General features: G+C 48.4%; 1 protein-coding gene across 13 annotated transcripts in view; it reads right to left on the bottom strand.

Annotated features, from left to right (window-relative positions):
* OTOF (otoferlin) overlaps positions 1 to 26,163 on the bottom strand; it is a 221,762-nt gene that overhangs the window by 112,241 nt on the left and 83,358 nt on the right. For all 13 annotated transcript variants that reach the window (XM_082217194.1, XM_082217197.1, XM_082217190.1 and 10 more), the window contains 2 exons: positions 25,372 to 25,471; positions 20,988 to 21,172 (listed from right to left, as the gene is read on the bottom strand). In XM_082217194.1, the coding sequence (XP_082073320.1) occupies positions 20,988 to 21,172; positions 25,372 to 25,471 (285 nt within the window). The remainder of the gene's footprint in view (positions 1 to 20,987; positions 21,173 to 25,371; positions 25,472 to 26,163) is intronic.

Below are 26,163 nucleotides of genomic sequence, written 5' to 3'. Positions count from 1 at the left end.
CTGCTTATGCTAATCTTGTACCAAGGACTTGTCTGGACATGTCTGCCAAGGTTGAACTAGTGTAACCCCTGTCTAAAAGGTAAAGGTAAAGGACCCCTGACCATTAGGTCCAGTCGTGGCTGACTGGGGTTGCGGCGCTCATCTCGCTTTATTGGCCGAGGGAGCCAGCGTACAGCTTCCGGGTCATGTGGCCAGCATGACTAAGCCGCTTCTGGCGAACCAGAGCAGCGCACGGAAACGCCATTTACCTTCCTGCCAGAGCGGTACCTATTTATCTACTTGCACTTTGACGTGCTTTCGAACTGCTAGGTTGGCAGGAGCAGGGATCGAGCAACGGAAGCTCACCCCAATGCGGGGATTTGAACCGCCGACCTTCTGATTGTCAAGTCCTAGGCTTTGTGGTTTAACCTACAGCGCCACTTGCATCCCAACCCCTGCCCTCCCCTTTTGTGACATGTCAGTGATGTAGCAATGATGCTGTACGAACTGTATTCTGGGATATGGTGGGAAACTTTTAAAAGTCCTTGTCACCCCATCCTCGGGGTTCAAAATTCCTCTTGGAACCTGTTGCGCAATAAACTTTGGTCTACAGCTATTTGCTCCGGTTGGTGGCTGGACTCCTTCCTTTATTCCGCAGGGACCTGTGGCCTCTGCCTGACCAGCTGTGGGACTGAGCAGCCTCGCACCTAGATTTTTCCGTAACAGTTGTAAACCAAGGTATATTTTGAGCCAAAGTCTCCTCTTGCTAGCCCTCCCCTGTGCCTGGTCCGCTTGTGGTTTACTCTGTGCGTGCTCAGAGAGTCTCGGTTGGGCTTTCATGGGTATCAGGGACTGGACCCCAGATTTCAGAACCAGTTCTGGGGCTCCGCCTTGGCACGGAGAAAATGCTTTTTTGGGGGGAGCCTAGGGGGGCCCTTGGCTCCCAACCACAAGGAAAGAGGTTGCACCAGAGTTTCACGCCGAGTGTAACTACCTGGCCACGGATTGGTACCCATCACGGCTCTTACTCCCGAATCCTGATGGTCTGCTGGATTAGGGCACAGGAGAGCAGAAGCAAGACATCAGATTTAGGATTTAGCGGTCATTCCTGCATTTCAGGGGGGTGGACTAGATGGCCCCTGGAGAGCCCTTCCAACTCAACAATGCTATGATTCTATGACTGAGGGGGGGATGGGAAATGGTTTTGCTCAACCCAGGAATGCAGGAAGCTGGGCACCACAGTTCAAGAAGGACACTGACAAACTGGAACGTGTCCAGAGGAGGGCAACCAAAATGGTCCAAGGCCTGGAAACGATGCCTTATGAGGAACGGCTAAGGGAGCTGGGCATGTTTAGCCTGGAGAAGAGGAGGTTAAGGGGTGATATGATAGCCATGTTCAAATATATAAAAGGGTGTCACATAGAGGAGGGAGAAAGGTTGTTTTCTGCTGCTCCAGAGAAGCGGACACAATGGAGCAATGGATCCAAACTACAAGAAAGAAGATTCCACCTAAACATTAGGAAGAACTTCCTGACAGTAAGAGCTGTTTGACAGTGGAATTTGCTGCCAAGGAGTGTGGTGGAGTCTCCTACTTTGGAGGTCTTTAAGCAGAGGCTTGACAACCATATGTCAGGAGTGCTCTGATGGTGTTTCCTGCTTGGCAGGGGGTTGGACTCGATGGCCCTTGTGGTCTATTCCAACTCTATGATTCTATGATTCTATGATTCCTTAAATCAAGTCTGAACATCTAGATCAGCATTTAAAGCCCTAAACAGCCTCGGTCCTGTATACCTGAAGGAGCATCTCCACCCCCATCGTTCAACCCGGACACTGAGGTCCAGCGCCAAGGGCCTTCTGGCTGTTCCCTCGCTGTGAGAAGCCAAGTTACAGGGAACCAGGCAGAGGGCCTTCTTGGTGGTGGCACCCTCCCTGTGGAACGCCCTCCAATCAGATGTCAAGGAAATAATCCACTATCTGACTTTTAGAAGACATCTGAAGGCAGCCCTGTTTAGGGAAGTTTTTAATGTTTAATGCTGTGTTGTTTTTAACACTGGATTGGGAGCCACCCAGAGTGGCTGGGGAAACTCAGCCAGATGTGCGTGGTATAAATAATAAATTATTATTATTATTATTATTATTATTATTATTATTATTATTATTATTATTATTTCCAACACAGACTGGCAGCGGGAGCTCTCTAGGGTTTCAGACAGGGGGGCAGTGCCAGCCCTACCTGGGATGGAACCTATGACATTCTGCACGCCAGGCAGCTGCTCTGCTAATGACCGATGGCCGTTCCCTTCCTGCCACTCCCCCATTCATTTCTAGCTACTTTTCTGGTTGCGGGGAGGGGGGTAGATATAAGCTTCCTTTAGCTGCAGTTCCTGCAGAGGATCTCAGGGCTCCCCCCAACTCTACAATTCTCCTCTGCTGGGAGAAAAGCAGTTTCAGAAGGGCAGTTTGAGGAGACATAGGGCTGGAGGGATACGGGTTAAGCACCTTCCCCCTCGCCATCATCCCTTTGATGAAACTGGCAGCCACTCCTGGCTGCTCTTCAGAGTTTATTTTTTAAAAATAATAATCAATCAATTGATTTATTAATTGCAAACCTTCCACTCACAGAGCAGCTTCATGTCGTAAAACAAAGAAACAAGTACAGATATTTTTTTGGGGGGGAGGGAACACACATTGCAGTAAACAAACATCAGAAACGTTGCCGTAATTAAGTGGAACGCAGCCATCTATAAGTCAGAAGACAGGCGGCAATAAAAACAGAAGATTAAAAGCCTCTCAGAAAAAGAAACATTTTGCAATTGCAGGGCTGGGGAGGAGGGAGCCGTGCGTGTGCATCTTATATGGATCTGCTAAAGGGCATCTTGGGGCAAAACTGTTGGCATGCAGAGGGCTGGGAGGCCAGCTGGCTTGCCCCAGCTTGGCCGTCTCCTTCCAGCAGTCCCACTGTGAAGACCATCACCTCTGCTCCAATGTAAATCAGCGACCCGGGCTTCCAAGCTATCAGCAGACTGAACTTCGCACATAGAATAGGCGTGAGGCTTGTGTAAGCATATTACAACTACAGATTTATTAATCATAAATCAGGACAAAGACACATGTCATCTCTCTCTCTCATGTCATCTCAGAGAGAATAGCTAAAAGCAAAAGCTATACACAACGGAAGTTCCCAGCAAACTGTGCTGGAATGTAAACAGACATGTGACATGCAACCATTCCACACGTCTACTCCTTAAGGTGGAATGGAAATGTCAACATCCTGACATCACTCTGGGATCTGGAACCTCCCGTTGTATATGCAAGGCTGGATTGCTGCAAGGAGCTGTAGGTGGGGCTTCCCTTTCACTTCACCTGGTGGTTGCAGCGAGTGCAGAATGCTGCAGTATGATTGCTGACAGGAGCAAGGACCCCTGTGCTCAGAGACCTGCACAGGTTGATGATTTGCTACCAGGCAGAGTTGAAGGTGTATATAAAAGCCGCCAACAACTTGGGACCAGTTTAGTTGCAGAATTGCATGAACCCATATGCTCCCACTCGACTGGATCGATCTGCAGAAGTGGCCCAGTTACAAGTGCCACATAATAACCATTCTGCGTTTATAAGAGCTCAATCTCTTAGTGAAGCCACATTTACACTTTGGAACTCCTTGCCTATTGATCTCAGGCAGGCGCCTTCACTGGGCAATTTTCGGTGGCTTCTAAAACACCTTTTTGTTCAAGCAAATCCTGTCCAGATTTTTTAGAAAAGGATGCATGTTTTACTGTGGTTTTAGTCCGTTGTTATTTTAACCCTTTGAAAGAATTAAACTGTTATTCATTCTCCTGACTGATGATTTTAGTGTTTCATCTTTTTGTGTAAACCGCTTTGAGGTTTTTTGGAGGGTTTTGCAATCAAGTGGTGTATTTTATGGAATTAAGTGAAATATGAAATCAGCACCATGGAGAGAGCCTGGAAGACAAGGGAGCGGCAAGGCCAGTGGGGTGCTTGACATGAGATGAGCATGGAAGCAGATGCGTCACTGCCAGGCCAAAGAAAAGGAGCAGATCAATAATTCACTGGGGCCAGATTGTGTTCTGCTCCAGAGCTCCATCCCACCCATGAATTTTTAAAAGTAAACAGGGATCGGGTTATATTTCCCAGGGCCGACTTTCTCCCTTCTCCAGGAACACAAAAGACCAGGCCCGTGACTTGCTTAGAGGATAAAAGCTCAGAGGCAACAGAGCCTTGCTAGCTTGAAAGCTGGGTCTAAAAATATTTAAATGTTTTCAGGATGTGGGCACTGCTGGCATGGGAACCCTATAACAAGGACCCTAGGGAAAGCTCTCTCCAGGAGGCCCGTTCAATGTTATTTTAATTATTATTTTCTCCGTGGGCCTCAAGGTGGTGAGTGCATAGCTCTCCCCCTCACTTCATCTGCACAACAACCCTGTGAGGTGGCTTAGGATGAGAGCCCAAGGTCACCCAGTAAGCTTAATGGTGGAGTGCGGATTGGAAGACTGGTCTCTCACAAGGCCCAGTCAGATGCTCTAACCACTGCAACATGCTGGATCACTGGAAGTATGCGCAGGGGAAAGGCAGTGGAGGTGGGGGTCTTTGCGCATTAAGGTAAAAATAGCTTTTTAGAGCCAAAAGGTTTTCAGGATAAAATGTAAAAAATAAATCCCCAAATTTGAGAGTATCAGTTTGGGGGCTGGGAGATATGAGTTCTATTGAGCTCAGTGAGAGTTACTTCTGAGTAGACATGCACAGGATTGTACTGTTAGTGGAACTTAGTTCCCAATGAAATCAATGGGATAACTTAGTCACGACTGAGTCCTCTTGATTTCAATGGGAACTAAATTCAGCCAGATTAGCGCAGATGAACCACAAGGCTTTTGCATTTGAACATCATTTGTGTAAAATAATTGAAAATCGCTTCCTCGGAGGGCTGCCTCAACAAGGAAGAACGCTGTAGAACGTCCCAGTGCAAATGAAAAATTGTTGTGCGGATGAACGAGGAAATATTGTGAATAATCAGATCCCCCTCATTCCACCCCGCTGGCTCATGAATCACTGCACACCATATTTACCCTTCGAAGTCATCTCCGTCTTCGCCCAGACTGGTCCGTTCACATGACAAATGGAGAAGCAAAGTTAAAACAAATTGCTTGTGTTGTTTAATGGAGATATTACTTTAACATTTAGAGCTACATGCAAACATCACGGAATTTCACACAAGCATGCAGCAGAGACAAACTAATATATGAGAATACAGGTGATATCAACAGTACAGCACGATTAAGAACCCTTCACTGTCCAAAGGCCGGTTGGAATAAAACCGATTATGCCCGCTGGCGGGTGGTACAAGATGGTGGCATGGGGTGGAGGCCGGGCACCCACAGGCACCAGAGCAAAAAATTGTGGGTGCCCAAGCCCCTAGGCACCCCTGGAGATGGCACTAGTGGGCTAGGCAAAGGTTAGGCATGTTTCCCCACCTACTGCTTTTCAGCTATGAACCTCTCCCTCCTTCTCCTCCTGCCCCCTCCCCCCCAGCTTTGCGGCTGCTCGGTGCCAAACTGGATCCATCCCCAAATGTCCAGTTCGCTCCTTGGAAGCAGAAGAAACCACGCAAAATCTGAACAGCAAAAACTGGTCAAAAATGGCATTTCCTCGTTCCACATTGTATTCAGAGCCAGCAGTAGAAGACCGAACGCAGTAGCGGAAGGCAGTAGGCAATAATATAATATAATATGGAGACCACCCCCAACCAGTAAACAGCTAGACCCCTGGGGTGTCAATAAACAGAACCCCAGTTTCTAGGTCCATAAATAGCAACACTCTAGAGGTCCCGGGCCCTAAGGAAGTCAGATTAGCCTCAACCAGAGGCAGGGCCTTTTCAACACTGGCCCCAACTTGGTGGAACGCTCTGTCTCATGAGACCAGGGCCCTGCGGGATCTGATTTCTTTCCGCAGGGCCTGCAAGACAGAGTTGTTCCGCCTGGCCTTTGGCTTGGAATCAACTTGATCCCCTCCCCCTCTTTCCTTTCGCCTTCTGTGATGGAACTCCTATTTGGGGATTTGTCTGGCTTCTTTCTGGCCCACGTAGGACCAGTCTGGATAGTTGGCCTTGGTGAAGACTTGACGTTTTCATTCCCCAAAAAGTTTTTGAGTTTCTGCTGAAATGAGGCTGCATCTTAATGTTGTATTTTAATCTTGTTTTTAAGTCGTATTTTAATCAATTTTATATCTGGTGTTAGCCGCCCTGAAACCCAGTCTTGGCTGGGGAGGGTGGGGTATAAATAAAATTTATTATTATTACTATTAGGAGGATGCTTTGAGTGTTGGCTTCGCTGTGTGTAAAGGGGCTGGCTTTGGTCATCTGCAATTATATGGCACCCTGTGCAAGCCCAAAAACTGGCAGCCTCAAATGGGTCTTCTCAGTTGTGGGTCTTCTCAATTTTGAACCTTCTCCGCTCAGTGCCCTGTGCGGGAGAAACTGCCAACTCTACCCTAAATCTGGCATTCTTTGTGTGTGCATATAAATATAAAGTTGTGAAGGCCTTTCCTCCTCTCCTCCTCCGTGAATTTGTCTGATCCTCTTTTAAAGCCATTCATCACTGACTCCTGTGGCAGGGAGTTCCCCAGGTTAACAATGTCCTGTGTGAAGAAGGACTTTCTTTTATCTGTGCTGAATCTCCCGGCCAATGTTTGCATTCTGGTTCTGTCAGCACAGCACTTTTCCAGAACGGCTTTTGACTGCTGAATTGTGATGAGCTTTTTACAAAAAACAAACAAACAAAAAACACCCAAAATACGAAGGTGATGAACCAAACAGACAAGTCTGGGCTGCAAAAGCAGCTGATCTGCTGGGGCCTTGGCAGAGCCGTTCATTGATTATTTCCATCCCAGGGAAGGTTTGTTTTCTCCTCCCGGTGGGAACGGAAATTAGCTGACTAATGAGACATCTTTCCCAACTATGTCAAAACGCAGTCGGCAAATGCTTCGGTAATGAAGCCTGCAGGAGCTGCCAAATCTCACCGGAATCGTCAGTGGATTTTTCTCTACTTTCTTGCAGAATGGACAGCGCTGTCAATATTAACCCAGGTAGGAAGGAAGAATAAGGGGAAAGGGGAAGGTAGTGATGTATGGAAGTGAGAGCTGGACCATAAAGAAGGCTGATCGCCGAAGAATGGATGCTTTTGAATTCTGGTGCTGGAGGAGACTCTGGAGAGTCCCATGGACTGCAAGAAGATCCAACCTCTCCATTCTTCAGGATATCAGCCCTGAGTGCTCACTGGAAGGACAGATCCTGAAGCTGAGGCTCCAAGACTTTGGCCACCTCATGAGAAGAGAAGACTCCCTGGAAAAGACCCTGATGTTGGGAAAGATGGAGGGCACAAGGAGAAGGAGACGACAGAGGACGAGATGGTGGGACAGTGTTCTGGAAGCTACCAACATGAGTCTGACCAAACTGCGGGAGGTAGTGAGAGACAGGAGGGCCTGGTGTGCTCTGGTCCAGGGGGCCACGAAGAGTTGGACACGGCTAAACGACTAAACAACAATAACAACCACAGAGCAAGCTTGCTTTGAGCTGCTCTGGACGGGAAGACCAAAACCAATGGATGCAATTCAATCCAATTCAAAGTGTTGTTGCTGACCTTTAAAGACCTAAATGACCTCAGACCAGTAGACCTGAAGGATTTTCTCCACCCCCATCCATAGCTGTCAACTTTTCCCTTTTCTTGCAATGAATCCTATTTGAAATAATTATAATAATATAATAATAATTTATTATTTGTACCCCGCCCATCTGGCTGGGTTTCCCCAGCCACTCTGGGCGGCTTCCAACAAAGATGAAAAATACACTAAAATGTCACATATTAAAAACTTCCCTGAACAGGGCTGCCTTCAGATGTCTTCTGAATGTCAGGTAGTTGTTTATTGCTTTGACATCTGATGGGAGGGCGTTCCACAGGGCGGGCGCCACTACCGAGAAAGCCCTCAGTAGTCCGGGCAGAACGATGGGGGTGGAGACACTCCTTCAGATATACTGGACCGAGGCCATTGAGGGCTTTCAAGGTCAGCACCAACACTTTGAATTGTGCTCGGAAACATACTGGGAGCCAATGTAGGTCTTTCAAGACCGGTGTTATATGGGGAATTTCCCCTAAAAAAGGGAAAAGTTGACAGCTATGTCCCCATCGTTCAGCCTGGACACTGAGGTCCAGCTCTGAGGGCCTTCTGGTGGTTCCCTCCCTGCGAGAAGCAAAGTTACAGGGAACCAGGCAGAGGGCCTTCTCGGTGGTGGCGCCTGCCCTGTGGAACATGACAAGGAAGATGATTCCGACTAAACATCAGGAAGAACTTTCTGACAGTAAAAGCTGTTCAACGGTGGACCGGTATCCCTCAAGAGCTTGTGGACTCTCCTTCCCTGGAGGTTTTTAAGCAAAGGTTAGGTGGTTGTCTGTTAGAGATGCAATAGCTGTGATTATTCCTGCCTAGGCACACTCACCCACCCCAATAAAAAATAATGTGCAGGAAAAAAAGAGTCAGGGAACTCCACAGAGTATGTTTCCTGATCCTGAGCACATATTCTGTGTGTTTTTCATTCCCTTGTGGGGCTGATATGCTTTTAATATAATGTGCAGTCCAGCAGAAATGAGTGCCAGTTTTGAAATCTGGTCTCTCGTGAAGCTGCTGATAGATGCTGTCCATTGCTGGAAGGAAGCAAGATGCTCAGGCCAAATTGCTCAGGCAGAAGTGCCGCAGGTTCAGTTCCTGCTATCTCCCATTTTTTAAGAAGGATCCCAAGACCACAGGTGTTGAAATGTCCTCCTTCCCAGAGACCTTGGAGAGCGACAGCTTCAGATTGTTACACTATTCTGGTCTATTTGGCTCAGCAAACAGAAAGCAGCGGTTTCAAATGTGTTCATTATGTCAGAGAGAGAGAAAGAAGAGGCCAGGCTAAGTATTGTCAACCTGTGAAGTTAGGAAAAGAAAAACCTGTGGATTTTTCCTCTCCCCCCCCCCCGGCTCTTTAAAGCTCAGCTGTCAGCACACATTGAACATGAAGGGCAGTTGAGGAAGGATCTGAGCCCTTGGGTACCAGGTTGCTATGGCAGCAGCTGCAATAATTAATGCCACCCACTTTTCTAGCAGCACAGCAATATTCCCATGCTTGGCATTAGAGGCACGGGGTGGACAAAGCTGCTGAAAGATTGCCAGGAAGAAATCGACCCGCTCGGTGCAAGCCTTGCGAGTCAACATGAGCCAGCAGTGTGATGCTGCGGCCGAAAAAGTGAATGCAGTTCTAGGTTGCATCAACCGACATCTAGCAACCGGGTCAAAGGAAGTCATAATCCTATTCTGCCTTGGTCAGACCCCACCTGGTCTGGGGGTTGGATGAGGGGTCTCTTTTGGTCCCTTCCAGTTTTATGATTCTGCAATAAGACCCTTCAAGTTCTCTTAATGACAAGGAACTTTAGAAGGGAATAAACAAGATCATCCAAAAGTTTGATAGAGGACTATAAATTGCAGGTACAGCCAATTGCATAGCAGGGAGACCCTCTTATTTCGGCAAAGAAAAAGTGCTTCATAGTCTAACTATACATTTCCCTCATATCTTAATCTGTATAAATCTGTTTCATATGTTCCTATAGATCCGATGATGGGATGTAGTCCACAAAAACGACATTAAGAGATGGAAAGACTCTTCGATGCTTTTGTGTCGCACACAAGTTGCCTCTGCCCCAATTCCTTCTCAACATGCAGACAAACCCTGTGTGAAGGGTTGCGGGTTTGCTGTTTTGTTTTCATTATTTACTTTTGTTTATATATTGTATTTTATTCTGAGAAGTGCCCTGAGATCTTATGGTGAAGGGCGGTATATAAATTTAATTATTTTTTTTAAAGAGAACAATGATAAAAGTATACTAAGGTCAAAGAAAACAATAAACTGAAAAGACCACTGCCAAAAAGCAACAGCCCATAATCTGAATAGTTTTAGACCATGTTTTGCCAACCTGGTACTAAGCAAAAGTTTTAGATTAAAAATCCCAGCAGCCCCTGCATTCTAAAGCCATCCTGCCTGGGACTCGTAGGAACCGAAGTCCGAAACATCTGGAGAGTCCTAGATTGGCCAAGAGATTTTACTTTCTTGGGCTCCATGATCACTACAGATGGTGACAGCAGCCACGAAATTAAAAGACACCTGCTTCTTGGAAGAAAAGCAATGACAAACTTGGCGGCTAATGGATTGAAGTTGAATCCTGACAAGACAGAAGTACTGTTTTGGGGGGACAGGAGGCGGGCAGGTGTGGAGGACTCCCTGGTCCTGAATAGGGTAACTGTGCCCCTGAAGGACCAGGTGCGTAGCCTGGGAGTCATTTTGGACTCACAGCTGTCCATGGAGGCACAGGTCAAATCTGTATCCAGGGCAGCTGTTTACCAGCTCCAGCTGGTACGCAGGCTGAGACCCTACCTGCCCGCTGACTGTCTGGCCAGAGTGGTGCATGCTCTAGTTATCTCCCGCTTGGACTACTGCAATGCGCTCTACGTGGGGCTACCTTTGAAGGTGACTCGGAAACTACAGCTAATCCAGAATGCGGCAGCTAGACTGGTGACTGGGGGCGGCCGCCGAGACCACATAACACCGGTCTTGAAAGACCTACATTGGCTCCCAGTACGTTTCCGGGCACAATTCAAAGTGCTGGTGTTGACCTTTAAAGCCCTAAACGGCTTCGGCCCAGTATACCTGAAGGAGCGTCTCCACCCCCATCGTTCTGCCCGGACACTGAGATCCAGTGCCGAGGGCCTTCTGGCGGTTCCCTCATTGCGAGAAGCAAAGCTACAGGGAACCAGGCAGAGGGCCTTTTCGGTGGTGGCGCCCGCCCTGTGGAATGCCCTCCCATCGGATGTCAAGGTGATGGACAACTACCTGACATTCAGAAGACATCTTAAGGCGGCCCTTAAGATTCAGGGAAGCTTTTAATGTATGATATTTTAGTGTTTTTTGGTTTCTGTGGAAGCCGCCAAGAGTGGCTGGGGAAACCCAGCCAGATGGGCGGGGTACAAATAATAAATTATTATTATTATTATTATTATTATTATTATTATTATTATTAGACAGCATCTTAAAAAGCAGAGACATCACCTTGCCAACAAAGCTCCGTATAGTAAAAGCCATGGTTTTCCCAGTAGTGATGTATGGAAGTGAGAGCTGGACCATAAAAAAGGCTGATCGCCGAAGAATGGATGCTTTTGAATTATGGTGCTGGAGGAGACTCTTGAGAGTCCCATGGACTGCAAGAAGATCAAACCTCTCCATTCTGAAGGAAATCAGCCCTGAGTGCTCACTGGAAGGACAGATCCTGAAGCTGAGGCTCCAAGACTTTGGCCACCTCATGAGAAGAGAAGACTCCCTGGAAAAGACCCTGATGTTGGGAAAGATGGAGGACACAAGGAGAAGGGGACGACAGAGGACGAGATGGTGGGACAGTGTTCTCGAAGCTACCAGCATGAGTTTGACCAAACTGCAGGAGGCAGTGGTAGATAGGAGTGCCTGGTGTGCTCTGGTCCAGGGGGTCACGAAGAGGCGGACACGACTAAACGACTAAACAACAAGATTGGCCAAGGCTGGCAATGCTCAATGGCAAAGGTTTTCCTTTGCTTGTTCTGCAAAGGCTCTTCATCCCCTCCCCGTATGAACGTAAGAACACAGGAAGTGCTTTGCTGGATCAAGCCAAGGGCCCATCTAGCATCCTGTGCATTTGGCTGGCCAGATACCTGTGAGAAAACCCACAAGCAGGATACATGCACAGGAGCCCTCGCCACTCCTGCAACTTCCAGTAATGGGGATTGAGAGGCATTGCTGCCTACAGCTGTGAAGGCAGAGCAAAGCCATCGTGGCTGCTAGCCATTGATAGTCCTCCTCCTCCACCCTCTTTTAAAGCCATCCCAGTTGGTGGCCATCACTGCCTCCTGTGGCAGGGAGTTCCACAGTTTAACCATGAGCTGTGGAATAAGTCTTTTCTTTTCTCTGTCCTGAAAAACCGCTTCCGCCCTTGAAGGAAGGTGGAGTTGCGGGCTTCACGACCTCAGCCCCCACGTGGTTGGGGGGGGGATTCCTGGCTGCGTCACCTCCTGGCCAGCCAATCGGCTGGCTCTGAGGGCGTGGCCTGCCTTACTTAAGGCAGGTTGCAGCCAGGGATCTCCCTCTTTTCCCTCCTACCAGCTGTTCCTGCTTTTCCCACCCTTCCGCCCTATAAGGTTTTCGTTCCTTGACCTTGCTATGGACCTTGGTTGGTCGCCATTGAGGGGCCTGGTAGGAATTTTCCCACTTGGCAAATTGGCACCAGCCACTTGGTTTTTGCCTACCTCATAGCAAATCACCACAACTTTCTGGGTATTGGCAGTTAGGCATTGGTATTGCTCTGTAGTTGGAAGAGGGGAGGAAACGCCATCATCTGCCCCACATATTGAAGGGTAGTCCGATAAAGGATTCTGGGGGCCGTGGCCCTGTTCAAAGCCTATAGAGGTGAGGGCCTAAGACCCTGGGGGAGTTCCTAGTTGATGTGCATCAGCAGGACTCCCCCTACTGGTGGTTAACCCTTCCCAGACTTCAAGTGGACGTGCTGATGTCAGATATACCGTAGTCGGTTAGGACCAATGCCTAAGCCAATACCGCTCATCACCTGTAACCAATAAAGCTGTGGCCTTACTTAGCCCATTAACCTTAATAATTGTGTCATGTGTCTTTATTTCCACTGGGGGGGCAGGAACTCGCCACGCAACTTCAAGCGTTCATTGGATGTCCGCAAGTTCTAGCCTTATGACCGAGATGAACTTCCTTTTATTCACCTTCTCCACAGATGGAGGATCCTCGTTGACCCACAAAGCAATCCCGTCACTGTTTGTCCTGCCCCATCCCAATTCTTCCCCTCATCTACAGAACTACAACCCGGGATGAAAAAGACTCACTCACATGCTTTGATATCACACACCCCACGGCACTCCACACCCTTGGACAGGTTTGCACAGATCAGAGAAATCGGCACCAGGTGAGATCTCCCTGCCATCGTTCCACGTTCTCATGTGCCATGCAGGGGAAGAGAGGTGGCGCAACACAGCCTCTCCTGCCCAATGGCTGCGTTCCATCCTTCATCTTTGCATGAGCATCTATGAGGACCAGGAACGATGGTGGCGATTCTCTGCCTCCCCTGCAAGGACAGCTGTTACCCACTCAGCTTCTGCTCAACTCCACCACAGCAATCCAGAGAGGAGACCCAGAGGAGACTCTGGGTTCCTTGTACCTGGCGTTGAGAGAGCCCTGGCTGATGGTGTCCCCCTCGCCCAGAAGCTCGTCGTCGCTGTGGTAATACATCTCGTCCTCTTCTTGCCTGCGTGGGTGGGTGGCAACAACAGGAATGGGATTACCCAAGTTTTACCTGTCTCTTTGAGCACCGGAAGGCAGCAGGGATTGGCGACGGCATTAGAGGTTACCGCCCACACACTTCCGCTGCGCTTTTCTGCTTGTGTGGTGGCACCTCGGTAAAAGCACTTCTGACTGTTTGTAGCAGAGTTTTCCCCGGAGGCAGAGGACAAGAACAGGAGTCATACTCAAATTCACAGTCAAGAGCTTCTTTATCGCTTGACTGGTTGCACAAGCAATTCTGTTCCTATTACAGTGGTACCTCTGGTTGCAAACGGGATCTGTTCCGGAGGCCCGTTCGCAACCTGAAAAGAACGCAACCTGCGCCTGCGCATCTGCGCACGCATGCAATTCACCGCTTCTGCAAATGCATATGATGGTATTTTGCGCATCTGCGCATGCCTGAGCGGTGAAACCTGGAAGTAACCCATTCCGTTACTTCTGGGTCCCCGCAGGACACAACCTGAAAACGTGCAACCTGAAGCAAATGTAACATGAGGTATGACTGTATATATAAAACCTATTTACATTCCTTCTTTATCTCTCCAGCATGGTATAATCTCAGGCCAATCCTGACACAGCAAAGCTCACAGTATCGGCAGCACACATTGTCTTACTTCCAACCTTGTTGTCAGCGTGTGTGCTGACAGCATGTGTGTGTGTGCTTTCCTTGTGTGCAAATTTCAGCCTTCCTCCCTTTATTTGCACCTCCAGCTGTCACCAACCAAGCCTAGAGTGCCACTCTTACTCAAGAAAATTCTGGAACCCACTTTAAAGCTTCCAGGAACTTTTATCTCTTTCTTAAAGAATGTTTTCCTGGCAGATGGCAGCAAGAGTGGCAACCCTAGCAGAACCGGGCTGCGATTCCTGCATTGCCTTCTGGATGCTGAAGGAAACAGCTTTGCAGGTGACAGTCGCATTTGTGAATATCCACCTTGAGTCGCGCTCTCCTTCCTTGCCATTCATGAAGCAACCCTCAGCTCAGAACGACACATTGTGGAACGATTGAAGAGTTCCTGATTCACCATTGGCCTTGGGATATGTGCTGCGGTTGTGAAAGATCTGTGCAGGAGAAATCCAATGGGCGCAGATCCTTTCTCCACCCATTGGTTCTATCTACCCAGGCTGGTTTTTTACCCGCCAAACTTTGAGACCAGAACTAAGTCTAGGTGGCGGTGGTGGGTCAGCGCTGGCTGCAGCCACATTTGCAGGTGAGAACCTGAGGACATCGGGGAAATTAAGCAAGCCATCAATGTGTCACTTGCCACATCTCCTCTTAATATGCCCTTCCATTCACATTGCCTTGGTCAAGATTGCTTTAGGTAAAGGTAAAGGTACCCCCTGACTGTTAGTTCCATTCGCGGCGCTCATCTTGCTCTATAGGCCGAGGGAGCCGGCGTACAGCTTCCAGGTCATGTGGCCAGCAGAGCTAAGCCGTTTCTGGTGAACCAGAGCAGTGCATGGAAACGCCGTTTACCTTCCCGCCAAAGCAGTACCTATTTATCTACCTGCACTTTGACGTGCTTTCGAACTGCTAGGTTGGCAGGAGCAGGGACCGAGCAACGGGAGCTCACCCCGTCGCGGGGATTCGAACCGCCGACCTTCTGATCGACAAGTCCTAGGCTCTGTGGTTTAACCCACAGTGCCACCCGCGTCCCTCAAGATTGCTTTAGGATCTGCCAATGTAGCTGATATATCCTGATCTCTCCTCGCTCCTCAGTCACCTGTGTTATTGTTGTACACAAATTACCCACCAGAGGGCATGACATGCAAAACTAACTCACTGGTTAAGAATCCTCTGCGATTATTCCTGGAGTTGTACAAAATCTTCAAAGCACCAGCGTCAATTGCGGATCCAGATGCGTAATTCTTCTCTAAGCACTTTGACTGGGGAAAATGATGCTCTCTTCCCTAAGCCATGTACCAGATCACCTCAGCTTGGGAGTTCACAGAGTTTTATGTCTCCTGACATATTTTATTTCCAGAGCTTACCTGCATTGCTCCACTGTTCTACCAGGCAATGTCACGACACAGAGAGGCAACATAGCAAGGGACCTCGAGGGTCATCAAGTCCAACCCTCTGCAAGGCAGGCATCGCGGCTAAAGAATCCCTGACTGATGAGTCTGTTCCACTGTTGAACAGCTCTAACCGTTGGGAACTGAAGAGGTGACATGCGACTGCCTCTCCTGGTCTGCCCCGCAGAGGACCTTAAGGTCCATGAATAACCATAGTTTAGAGGTCCCGGGCCCTAAGGAAGTCAGACTATCCTCCACCAGGGCCTTCTCAGTGGTGGCTCCGATCTGGTAGAATACTCTGTCCCAGGAGAGCAGGGCCCTGCAGGATTTAACCTCCTTCTGCAGGGCCTGCAAGACAGAGCTATTCCACCTGGCCTTTAATTTGAATTCAGCCTGATCTTTTATTTCCCTTCTCTTCCCTCCTCTTTTATGAAGATTACCCACTCTGGGACCCCACAGCTAATTCTCCCCTGGCCTCCTCGCTGGCCCAAGTAGAACCAATTCAGCCAGCTAGCCCTGGGGATTATCTAATGCTTATTAGATGGATTTCCCCTAAATTGATTTCTGAACTTTGAATTTTATTGTTATTCATGTTTTTATACTGTATTTTATGCTGCTTTTACAATTAAGTGTTTTAAATTTGTTGTAAGCTGCCCTGAGCCTGGTTTTTGAACCGGGAAGGGCAGGGTACAAATAAAAAAATATTATTATTATTAAAGAGCTGAAGGGTTGTCTCATGGAAGATGGAGCAAGGTGGTTTCCTGCTGCTCCAGAGGGGAGGACCTGAACTGATGGATTCAAATGACAAGAAGGGAGATTCTGGCGAAATATTAGGAAATATTAGGAAGAATTTTCGGACAGAAGGAGCTGTTTGACAGTGGAACAAACTTCCTCAGAAGGTGGCGAACTCTCCTTCGCTGGTGTTTTTATGCAGCGGTTGGACGGTCAGGGATGTTTTATCTGTGATTTGCCAGATCACCTTTGGGTTGGGCCAGATGACCTTTGGGGGTCCCTTCCTGTGGGATGCATCTTCACTGTAGCAGTTGAATACAACATTTCCTGTTTGCCCAGAGTGGATACGCAGGGGAATGTTGGTTCAGCCAGAAGGACTTCCTGTCTCACCTGGTCTGGAGCCTCCCTCTGAGTGTGACCAGGTAGATGGGCGTGACCCTGGCAGACCCTATGAATGGGCCGGTCACACAGCCACCTTCCTCTTTTGGCTCATTTTCATCTTTTGCTCTTTTGCCATCTTCTGCGGGCTCTTAGCCAGCAGCACATGTCTCATTCTTTCAGAGGATGGAAGCCACAAAGTAGAAACTCTGAGGCCTGGCTACAAATGTACCCGTAGCTATAAGCTAAAGCCTGTCTTCAGGACAATACTGTGAACTGAATGTAAGTAAACTTTTAAAGAAGACTGTCGCAAATTAAGAATGGATAAATATGAAGTAATATTTAAGCGATAAGGCGGACAGTGGTGGGACGTAGGGGGAGGAGAGGTGGGAAAATATTGTTAAAAAGGTGTAGTCATAGGTATATCAGCATTCAAATCTGAATTGGAAAATTTAGTGTTATTATGGTTTTTGTTGTATATGTGTTTTGCGGGTTGTTTGTATTGAAAAAATGATTGAACAAAAATTAAAAAAAGAAGACGACTGTTGTGTCATGATGTGGGTGGCACAGTGGGTTAAACCACAGAGCCTAGGACTTGCCAATCAGAAGGTCAGCGGTTTGAATCCCCGCGATGGGGTGAGCTCCCGTTGCTCGGTCCCTGCTCCTGCCAACCTAGCAGTTTGAAAGCACCTCAAAGTGCAAGTAGATAAATAGGTACTGCTCCGGCGGGAAGGTAAACGGCATTTCTGTGCGCTGCTCTGGTTCACCAGAAGCGACATAGTCATGCTGGCCACATGACACGGAAGCTGTACGCCGGCTCCCTCGGCCAATAAAGTGAGATGAGCGCCGCAACCCTAGAGTTGGCCACGACTGGACCTAATGGTCAGGGGTCCCTTTACCTTTACCTAAAGCAATCTTGACCAAGGCAACGGGAATGGAAGGGCATATTCAGAGGAGATGTTGCAAGTGCCACATCAAGGGCTTGCTTAATCTCCCTCATGTCCTCAGGTTCTCACCTGCAAATGTGGCTGCAATCAGCGCTGACCCACCTCTAACACCTAGACTTAGTTCTGGTCTCAAAGTTCGGTGGGTAAAAAATGGCATGGGTAGCTAGAACCAATGGGTGGAGAAAGGATCTGCGCCTGTTGGATTTCTCCTGCACAGATCCTTCACAACCGCAGCACATATCCCAAGGCCAACGGTGGATCAGGAATGGTCAAGGGTCGCTTTACCCTTTACTTAAAGGGGAAATTTTCCAAGTACAGCCCAATCTGGACAAGGCAGACTGGATTGCTCAACTCAAATGATTCTAACGAATCCATCAACTTGCTTCCTGCAACATACAAGGGGATGTGTTCTGCTACTAGCTCACTAGCGTGAGTGAGGAAGGATGATATTTAATCAATATATCCTCTCCTACTATCCTCAACATTCCCACACTTCCAATTCTGTAGTACTCCACTTTTCCTTACTGAACCCAGGACCTCTTGCTTTGCCTGCCTTTGCTCTGCTAGAGTCTGAACTCCGGCTGTGAAACTGCTCCTTGTCCCAGAACCCCTCGACCGTCCAGAACAGAACTGTGGCTGAGCGCAACCTGGGCTGGTAGACGCTGAATAGAGAGATTCTCCCCATCCGGAATGGGAGCAATTAAATAGTGCACCTGACCTCTGAAATGGGGGCCATCAAAACATGCTCAGGCTGGTGCATGATGCCCATTAAAGCGGCTGCTGGCAACAAGAATTGTTAGCGTATTGATCTGGGAAGTTGATCTACAGTTCCAATTAGATGTTTCAGCCCAGTTTTGTACAGCAAATTGGCTGGTTACGGCGTCTTTGCCTCCGTGAGGGTCATCTCTCTGTGGCCTGAAAGAAGGAACACCCTGATTTGTTTCTTTATTAGTCTGGTCTCCCTTGCACTGGACCATGGCAGGATTCATTCCTCCTCTGGAGAAAAACATGGGACTGACACTTCCAGCGAAATTATGAGAAGGAAGAAAACAGGGCGGGCAGGTCGCTGCTGCCAGAGACGAATGAAAAAGGAGCGACCTGGCAAGTTCAGCAGAAGTAGAAATGAGTGGTGAAAAGTACAAATGCAGATTTCGTCAGATTAGTTTTCTGGCAAACTGGGCTGGTGTGAGAAAGGTCCACCCGTGCCCTATGCATAGGAGCAGTTTGGAAAGCACCACACACGACTTTAGCTGCATGCATGCAGGGCTCTCGGAACTGAACCCCTGTGAAAGATGTGCTCGTACTGTACAGTGGACGCTCGGCTTGCAAACGTGATCCGTGCGGGAAGCACGTTCGCAACCCGCAGCGTCCGCCACCAGCAGCGCCGCGTCCACACATGCGCAGGTCGCAATTTGGTGCTTCTGCGCATGCGCAAAGCGTGATTTAGCACTTCTGCGCAAGCACCGAAACCCGGAAGTAACCCGTTCTGGTACTTCCGGGTTCGGTGCGGTGCGCAACCCAAAATCACGCAACCTGAAGCGTCTGTAACCCGAGGTATGACTCTACTGAATAAAATCTGAGCAATTGTGCATCTGGTGTGAGCCTCTGTCCTGGAACCCGCAATGGGAATTTCCTCATGAGCAATATGGGAGTTTCTTCCACCTCTGCAATTGATTCTATGATTCTATCCTTCCTTCCTTCCTTCCTTCCTTCCTTCCTTCCTTCCTTCCTTCCTTCCTTCCTCACAAGAGGTCCTACTGGTTGACGGTGAACCCAAACACCCAGCACCAGGCATTTGGGTTTTTACGGAAATTACATGGGGGGGGGGGCACATATTTAAAGTTGTTAGAATGTTACATATATTATGCCTGAATGTATCCTTTCAACTTGACAGCTCAGGGGAGACATCTGGCTTTATAAATTCATAGAAAATCCATACTTTAACTGACTCTCCTCATTTCAACGCCATTTTAACCCTTAGAGAAAGGTGAATTGGGGCTCCAATTTTAACCCTTAGAGAAAGGTGAATTGGGGCTCCACCTCCCTCCATGAACCAAGAAGCAGGAAGTCCCATAGGCAGCAGGAACAGGGCATCCCGCCATAATTCTCCAAGCGTGAGAGCACAGACATGGCCCCCCGCCCAGGAAGTGACCAACACTAGACATCCACAGAGGGAGTTGAGCAAGTCAGGTGTTCTGAAAGCCCAACTGCAGACAAGTCCTGAGGGCAAGGAGATGTCAAGAATTTTATTGTTCTTTGGGTGATGGGGACTTAAGAGGTGTTGGGAAAGGTGTCTGATAAAAGGAACTATTGTTGAACTTGTGTAACCCTTGTATAGGTAAAGGGACCCTTGACCGTTAGGTCCAGTCATGGACAACTCTGGCGTTGCGGTGCTCATCTCGGCCGAGGAAGCCGGCGTACAGCTTCCAGGCCGTGTGGCCAGCATGATTAAGCTGCTTCTGGTGAAACCAGAGCAGCACACGGAAACACCGTTTATCTTCCCACCAGAGCGGTCCCTATTTATCTACTTGCACTTTGACGTGCTTTCGAACTGCTAGGTTGGCAGGAGCAGGGACCGAGGAACGGGAGCTCACCCCGTCGCGGGGATTCGAACCGCCGAACTTCTGGTCGGCAAGCCCTAAACTCATTGATGATGTCTCAATGATGCTGCTCAAAGTGTACTCTGGGGGAAAGAGGGAAGTTTTAAGAGACGTCACCCCATGCTCGGAGTTCTTACCAGGGACGCGGACTTATAAAAAATATTGGGGGGGCCCGGGAAAGCTCGTGAAATGTAAATAAGCTCATGAATATGCAAATAAGCTCATGAATATGCAAATAAAGTGGCGTCGCCCCCTCGTGAGCGAATAGGGGAGAGCGTGCTGCGCCTATTAATCAGCTCCGGAACAGCTGATATGCGGGAAACGTGGGGCTAGCCGGAGAAGAGAGGGCCAGCCCCCTCCGCTCCGGCCCTAAACCACTGAAACCGCCAGGAGGAAGGAAATTCCCCCCGGCAGTGCCTTGGGAGTGGCGGTGGTGCTGCGAAGCAGCGAGGCAGGAGCCCCCGCCCCCGGGGATTCCCTAATCTCGCGGGGGACGGCCGGGGCTCTCCAACTAAGGGGCACAGCTGGCTGGCTGGCTGGCGAGGGAGCAGGTGGGGAGGAGGCGGGGGACGGCGGCGGCGCTCTGCTGGAAGGGCGCCCGAGATTATTGGGGGGGCTCAGCCCCCCAAAAAAATTTTTTGAGGGGGCTCAAGCCCCCTCAAGCCCCATGGAGTCGGCGCCTTTGGTTCTTACTCCTGGGGGACCTGTTGCGCAACAATAAAGATTGTGGTCTACTGACCGCTGTTTTGCTCCAAATTACTTGGCTGGAACTTCCTTCTTTTACTGACCACATGGACCCACGGTGGACTTGCACCCTAAAGAGCAGGGCTGTTGAGTAGTCTCACACCCCAGAATTATTTTCCTTAACAGGGTCCCTGCCTTGCGAGCTGCATTTCAGAAGGTGCGTCTCCTTACCTCCGGAGAGCCCTCTCTGCAGCGCTGGTCTTGCTAGGAGACTGCCGCTGCGGGGGCAGCAGGACATCCATCTCATGGGTGTCTCCCTCCGAGGGCGCGTTGGGACTCTCCAAGAACTCATTGTCGTTCCAAGCCCCGACGGTGCCATCCATGGCCTGGTACCTGATCTCAAGGGAGATGCTGGTCTGCAACAGAGGAACCGACAACACACTTACTCATGGGTAGGCAAACTAAGGCCCGGGGGCCAAATCCAGCCCAATCACCTTCTAAATCCGGCCTGTGGACGGTCCGGGAATCAGTGCACGAGTAGAATGTGTCCTCTTATTTAAAATGCATCTCTGGGTTATTTGTGGGGCATAGGAATTAGTTCATTTTCTTCTTCTTCAAAATATAGTCCGGCCCCCCACAAGGTCTGAGGGACAGTGGACCGGCCCCCTGCTGATAAAGTTTGCTGACCCCTGCACTTACTGGTCTGTGTGTCATCCTGCCTCCCTCTTCCTTCTCATGTCTCGTTTTGGCCAGGCAGCTTTCGGCAAGCACCACCCGAGTTGGACCCGAGACGGAGTATTCCCACCCCATAAGTGCCTCGGGGAGAAGGCCCCATTCCTCCCCAGTTGCTCAACCTTTCTGTAGCTCAGTGACAGGGCAGTGGGGCGCCGAGCTGGCCTCTTCTAGCAAAAGGACAGGAAGGGACTTTCAGTAGGAGACGTTCGGCAGGAGAGGCACTGGCTGTCTCTTACTGTAGCTGACGGCACAAGATATGGGGCATAAGAACATAGGGAGAGACTACAGTCATACCAGGGACGTGGGTGGCGCTGTGGGTTAAACCACAGAGCCTAGGACTTTCCCGATCGGTAAAAGAGTATTGGGAAATGATATCTAATGAATTGAAAAAGATGTTTAAAAGTTAACTTTCAAAAAACAACAACAGAAGCCTTTTTGTGTGGGGGGGGGGATTCCCAGGTGTCAAAAAAGGTTATTTATGTATGCTACAACTGTGTTCTGCAGCCCGTGTTCTGTTAGCCCAAAAATGGAAAATGAGCAAGGTCCTAACCAAAGAAGAATGGCAACTTACCGTATTTTTTGCACCATAACACTCACTTTTTTCCTCCTGAAAAGTAAGGGGAAATGTCTGTGCGTGTTATGGAGGGAATGCCTACGGGTGGCATGCCTACGGATTTTCCTCCTATAAAAACTATGTGCGTGTTATGGTCGGGTGCGTGTTATAGAGCGAAAAATACGGTAAATTGATGGAATACGCACAGCTTGCAGACTTAACATATAGAATGAGAGAACAAGACATGTTTAAAGAAGACTGGGAAATGTTTACTGAGTATATGGGCAAAAATTGTGTTTATTTAAAAACATTGGTAGCATTAAGATAAATTCAACGGTGTAAATGGATTACCGAATGGTTTAGTTCATGTAAAATATGCATGGATGTGTGGTATGCAAAATGAACCACAGAAAGAGGAGAAGTCGTTGGTTTAAGGTTGTTTAAATGAATATTTTGGAATGTAAATTAGAATATAATATATATATGACTTGATGCTGGGTGGGGGGCAAACAGAAGTCTTGGGTAGGGGCTACAGGTCTCACCCACTTTGGGGGGTTATATTGGGGTCTTGTGGACAAGCACCATTCAATTTAGCTGCTCAGCAAAACATTTCACTCTGTCCCCCAACCACAGCTAATGAAACCTCGGTTTCTCTGGCGAGCTTAGATGCAGCTCACCTGAGCAGTGCCACAAATTGGAAACCAGAAAAACCAAGAGGATTGTGCCTGACGCGCTTTCCCCTTCTTTTGTGTGGTTGCCACGGTTACTGCATAGGGCAACGCAGGCATTTCAGTACAGCTGTACAGAAATAAATAAAAAAATACCCCACACATCTGAATCTGGTCGTTTGCTAAAAGTCCCAGTTGTTGGAATGAGAGAGCCGGTATCATGGTAGTAGAGAGCTGGGCCAAGACTGGGAGAGATCAGGGTTCAAATCCCTCAATCAGCCTTGCCTCTCCGCCTAACCTACCTCACAGGGTTGTTGTGGGCGTTGAATGGGGAGGGGGTGAACCGTGGTCTCCACCTTGAACTCCCTCAGAGGAAATGGTGTGATATAAATGCAATGAATGACTGAATGATGGGAACCGCAAGGTGCGTCATTCGAACCAAGTCGCTAGCCCTCAATGTGACACAGAAAAAAAAGTTCATGTGGCAAGGGACCCAGGGGCCGCAAGGCTATTCCAGCAGCTCAGCAAGACCCACACAGCAATTGTGTGTGTGCTTCTTCAAAAGAAACTAAAGATGTGCACAACAGAAACTTTGTATACATGGCAAAGTGACATTTCCCCACAAAGCTGGTGTAAATCCTGTGGTCTTCTGCGGTCTCTACATTATCATGGCTTAAACAGCAGAAAACTTGTAAGTGCGGCCAAGACTTGACAGTTTTCTAAGGCTCCTGGCGTTCATATTTTTTACCAAGATGCTCATTATAAATGCTTCTAATGACATTATTTCATTGCAAATGGGGACAGAGTGCCTTGTCTCTGCATATAGACATCAGACAGGCACTTTCGCTGTACTCTGACACCTGCTAAAAACATTTTTGTGTAGGCAAGCCGACCCAGATATGCAGAATGTTAACCTCTTCTTTAGCTTATTGCTGATTTTCATCATTTCTGAATGTCTTAAACAGCTGCTTTTAACTGTTTTCCCTGACCTTTTTATTATTTTAGCAAACCACTTTGCAACTTGTTTTTCCCACCCTTACACTCAAGTGTATCAATTCTTTAAAATGAAAAAGAAAAAATTCGTTCTGGGAAATGAATAACTATGGTCTCACCGTGAGATAAGTTGGGGGGGCAGATAAACACTTATCCGTTCACCTTGAAAGCGCCCAGGGAATTTCTAAGCATTGGTTCGGAGTGCTCACAAAACCTCAAAGGGCTTTGAAAGCGCTCTCAGGAAAAGCTTGAAAAGCAAAGCCCCCATTGTTTTCCAAACACATCCTGAAAGCAACAGACCGTCTTGTAAGAGGCAGAAGGAAACAGCCTGCAGGCCTGAAAAGAGCTGGGAGGGAAGGAGGTAAATGTCAACCCATAACTGTAAAGCGAGAGGGCGAGAGAATCATAGAAACATAGCACTGTACAACTGGAAGGGAACTCCAGCAGTCATCTAGTCCAACCCCTGCAATGCAAGAATCACAGGTAAAGAATCCCCGGCAGGTGGATACCCAACCTCTGCTGAAAATCCTCCAAGGAAGGAGAATGTACCACCTTTCAAGGAAGTTTTACTGTCATATTAATAATAATAATAATAATAATAATAATAATAATAATAATAATAATAATAATAACAATAATAATTTATTACTTATATTCCACCCATCTGGCTTGGTTTCCCCAGCCACTATGGGCAGCTTCCAACAAGTGATTAAAAATACCGGTACATTCAAACATCAGTCATTAAAAACTTCCCTAAAGAGGGCTGCCTTCAGATGTCTTCTAAACGTCAAATACAGTGGATGCTCGGGTTGCGAACGTGATCCGTGCAGGAGGCATGTTCGCAACCCAAAGTGGTGCATCTGCGCATGCACGGGTTGCGATTAAGTGCTTCTGCGCATGCGCAAAGTGCAATTTAGCGCTTATACCCATGCGCGACACCCGCAACCCGGAAGTAACCCGTTCCAGTACTTCTGGGTTTCGACAGGTTCGTAACCCAAAAAAACGCAACCTGAAGCATCTGTAACCCGAGATATGATTCTAGTTGTTTATTTCTTTGACATCTGATGAGAGGTCGTTCTACAGCATGGGCTCCACCACCGAGAAGGCCCTCTGTCAGATTGTTCTGCCGAATGTTTAGTCAAAATCTCATTCCTTGGAATTTGAATCTATTGTTTTGGGTCCTATATTTGTGCAGCTGGAGAAACTCAGTCAGATGGGTGGGGTACAATTATTATTAATTATCATTATCATCATCATCATCATTATCTAAGTGCAGAACCTCACATTTGTCCCTGTTGAAATTCAATAGGGTCTTCTGAGAGCCAGATTACAGCTTCCGGGTCATGTGGCCAGCATGACTAAGCCACGTCTGGCGAACCAGAGCAGAACACGGAAACGCCATTTACCTTCCCACCGGAGCGGTACCTATTTATCTACTTGCACTTTGTGCTTTTGAACTGCTAGGTTGGCAGGAGCAGGGACCGAGCAATGGGAGCTCACCCTGTTGCAGGGATTCGAACTGCCGACCTTCTGATCAGCAAGCCCTAGGCTCTGTGGTTTAACCCACAGCACCACTCGCGTCCCCCCACCCACCCAAAGCACCTTCAATTTTCGGACACATCCTGAGGGTCCCAGGTCACTTCATGCATCACTTGACCACATTTACCCGGATGGAAGCATTGTTATCATCGATCAAGGTGTCCGTCACCTCCAGCTGCCCTTCCTCCACCACCTTCTGCAAGACCATCTGGAACGTCCCGATGAGCCTAGGAAGCAACAAGAAAAGGCTGTGAGGATCCTCATAGCGATGGCGGACTCAGACACCCCCACATTCCCCTTCTGATGGGGTGGGCCAGACAAACCTCAGTGTTGGTTATTTTGCAGATTAGTTGCGCTGCAGAAGGCGTGCTGGGGAGACCACGCAATCAAGAAACGCAAAATAACTTTTGCTAGGTTTTAATAAGTAGTGATGTATGGAAGTGAGAGCTGGACCATCAAGAAGGCTGATGGCCGAAGAATGGATGCTTTTGAATTCTAGTGCTGGAGGAGACTCTGGAGAGTCCCATGGACTGCAAGAAGATCCAACCTCTCCATTCTGAAGGAAATCAGCCCTGAGTGCTCACTGGAAGGACAGATCCTGAAGCTGAGGCTCCAAGACTTTGGCCACCTCATGAGAAGAGAAGACTCCCTGGAAAAGACCCTGATGTTGGGAAAGATGGAGGGCACAAGGAGAGAGAACGAGATGGTGGGACAGTGTTCTCGAAGCTACCAGCATGAGTTTGACCAAACTGCGGGAGGCAGTGGAAGACAGGAGTTCCTGGCGTCCTCTGGTCCAGGGGGTCACGAAGAGGCAGACACGACTAAACAACAACAACAAATTTAGTGTAAAAGGAGTTTTTGTTATTAAAACCTGTTGTTTTAACTGCAGCTTATGGTGGCCTGCTGACCTCACACCCCA

The sequence above is a fragment of the Podarcis vaucheri genome, assembly GCF_965113315.1.
Source record: "Podarcis vaucheri genome assembly, chromosome: 3".
In the NCBI taxonomy this organism is placed as follows: Eukaryota; Metazoa; Chordata; class Lepidosauria; order Squamata; family Lacertidae; genus Podarcis; species Podarcis vaucheri.
The sequence above is the reverse complement of the archived record's forward strand: the minus strand, read 5'-3'. Positions and strand labels throughout refer to the sequence as shown.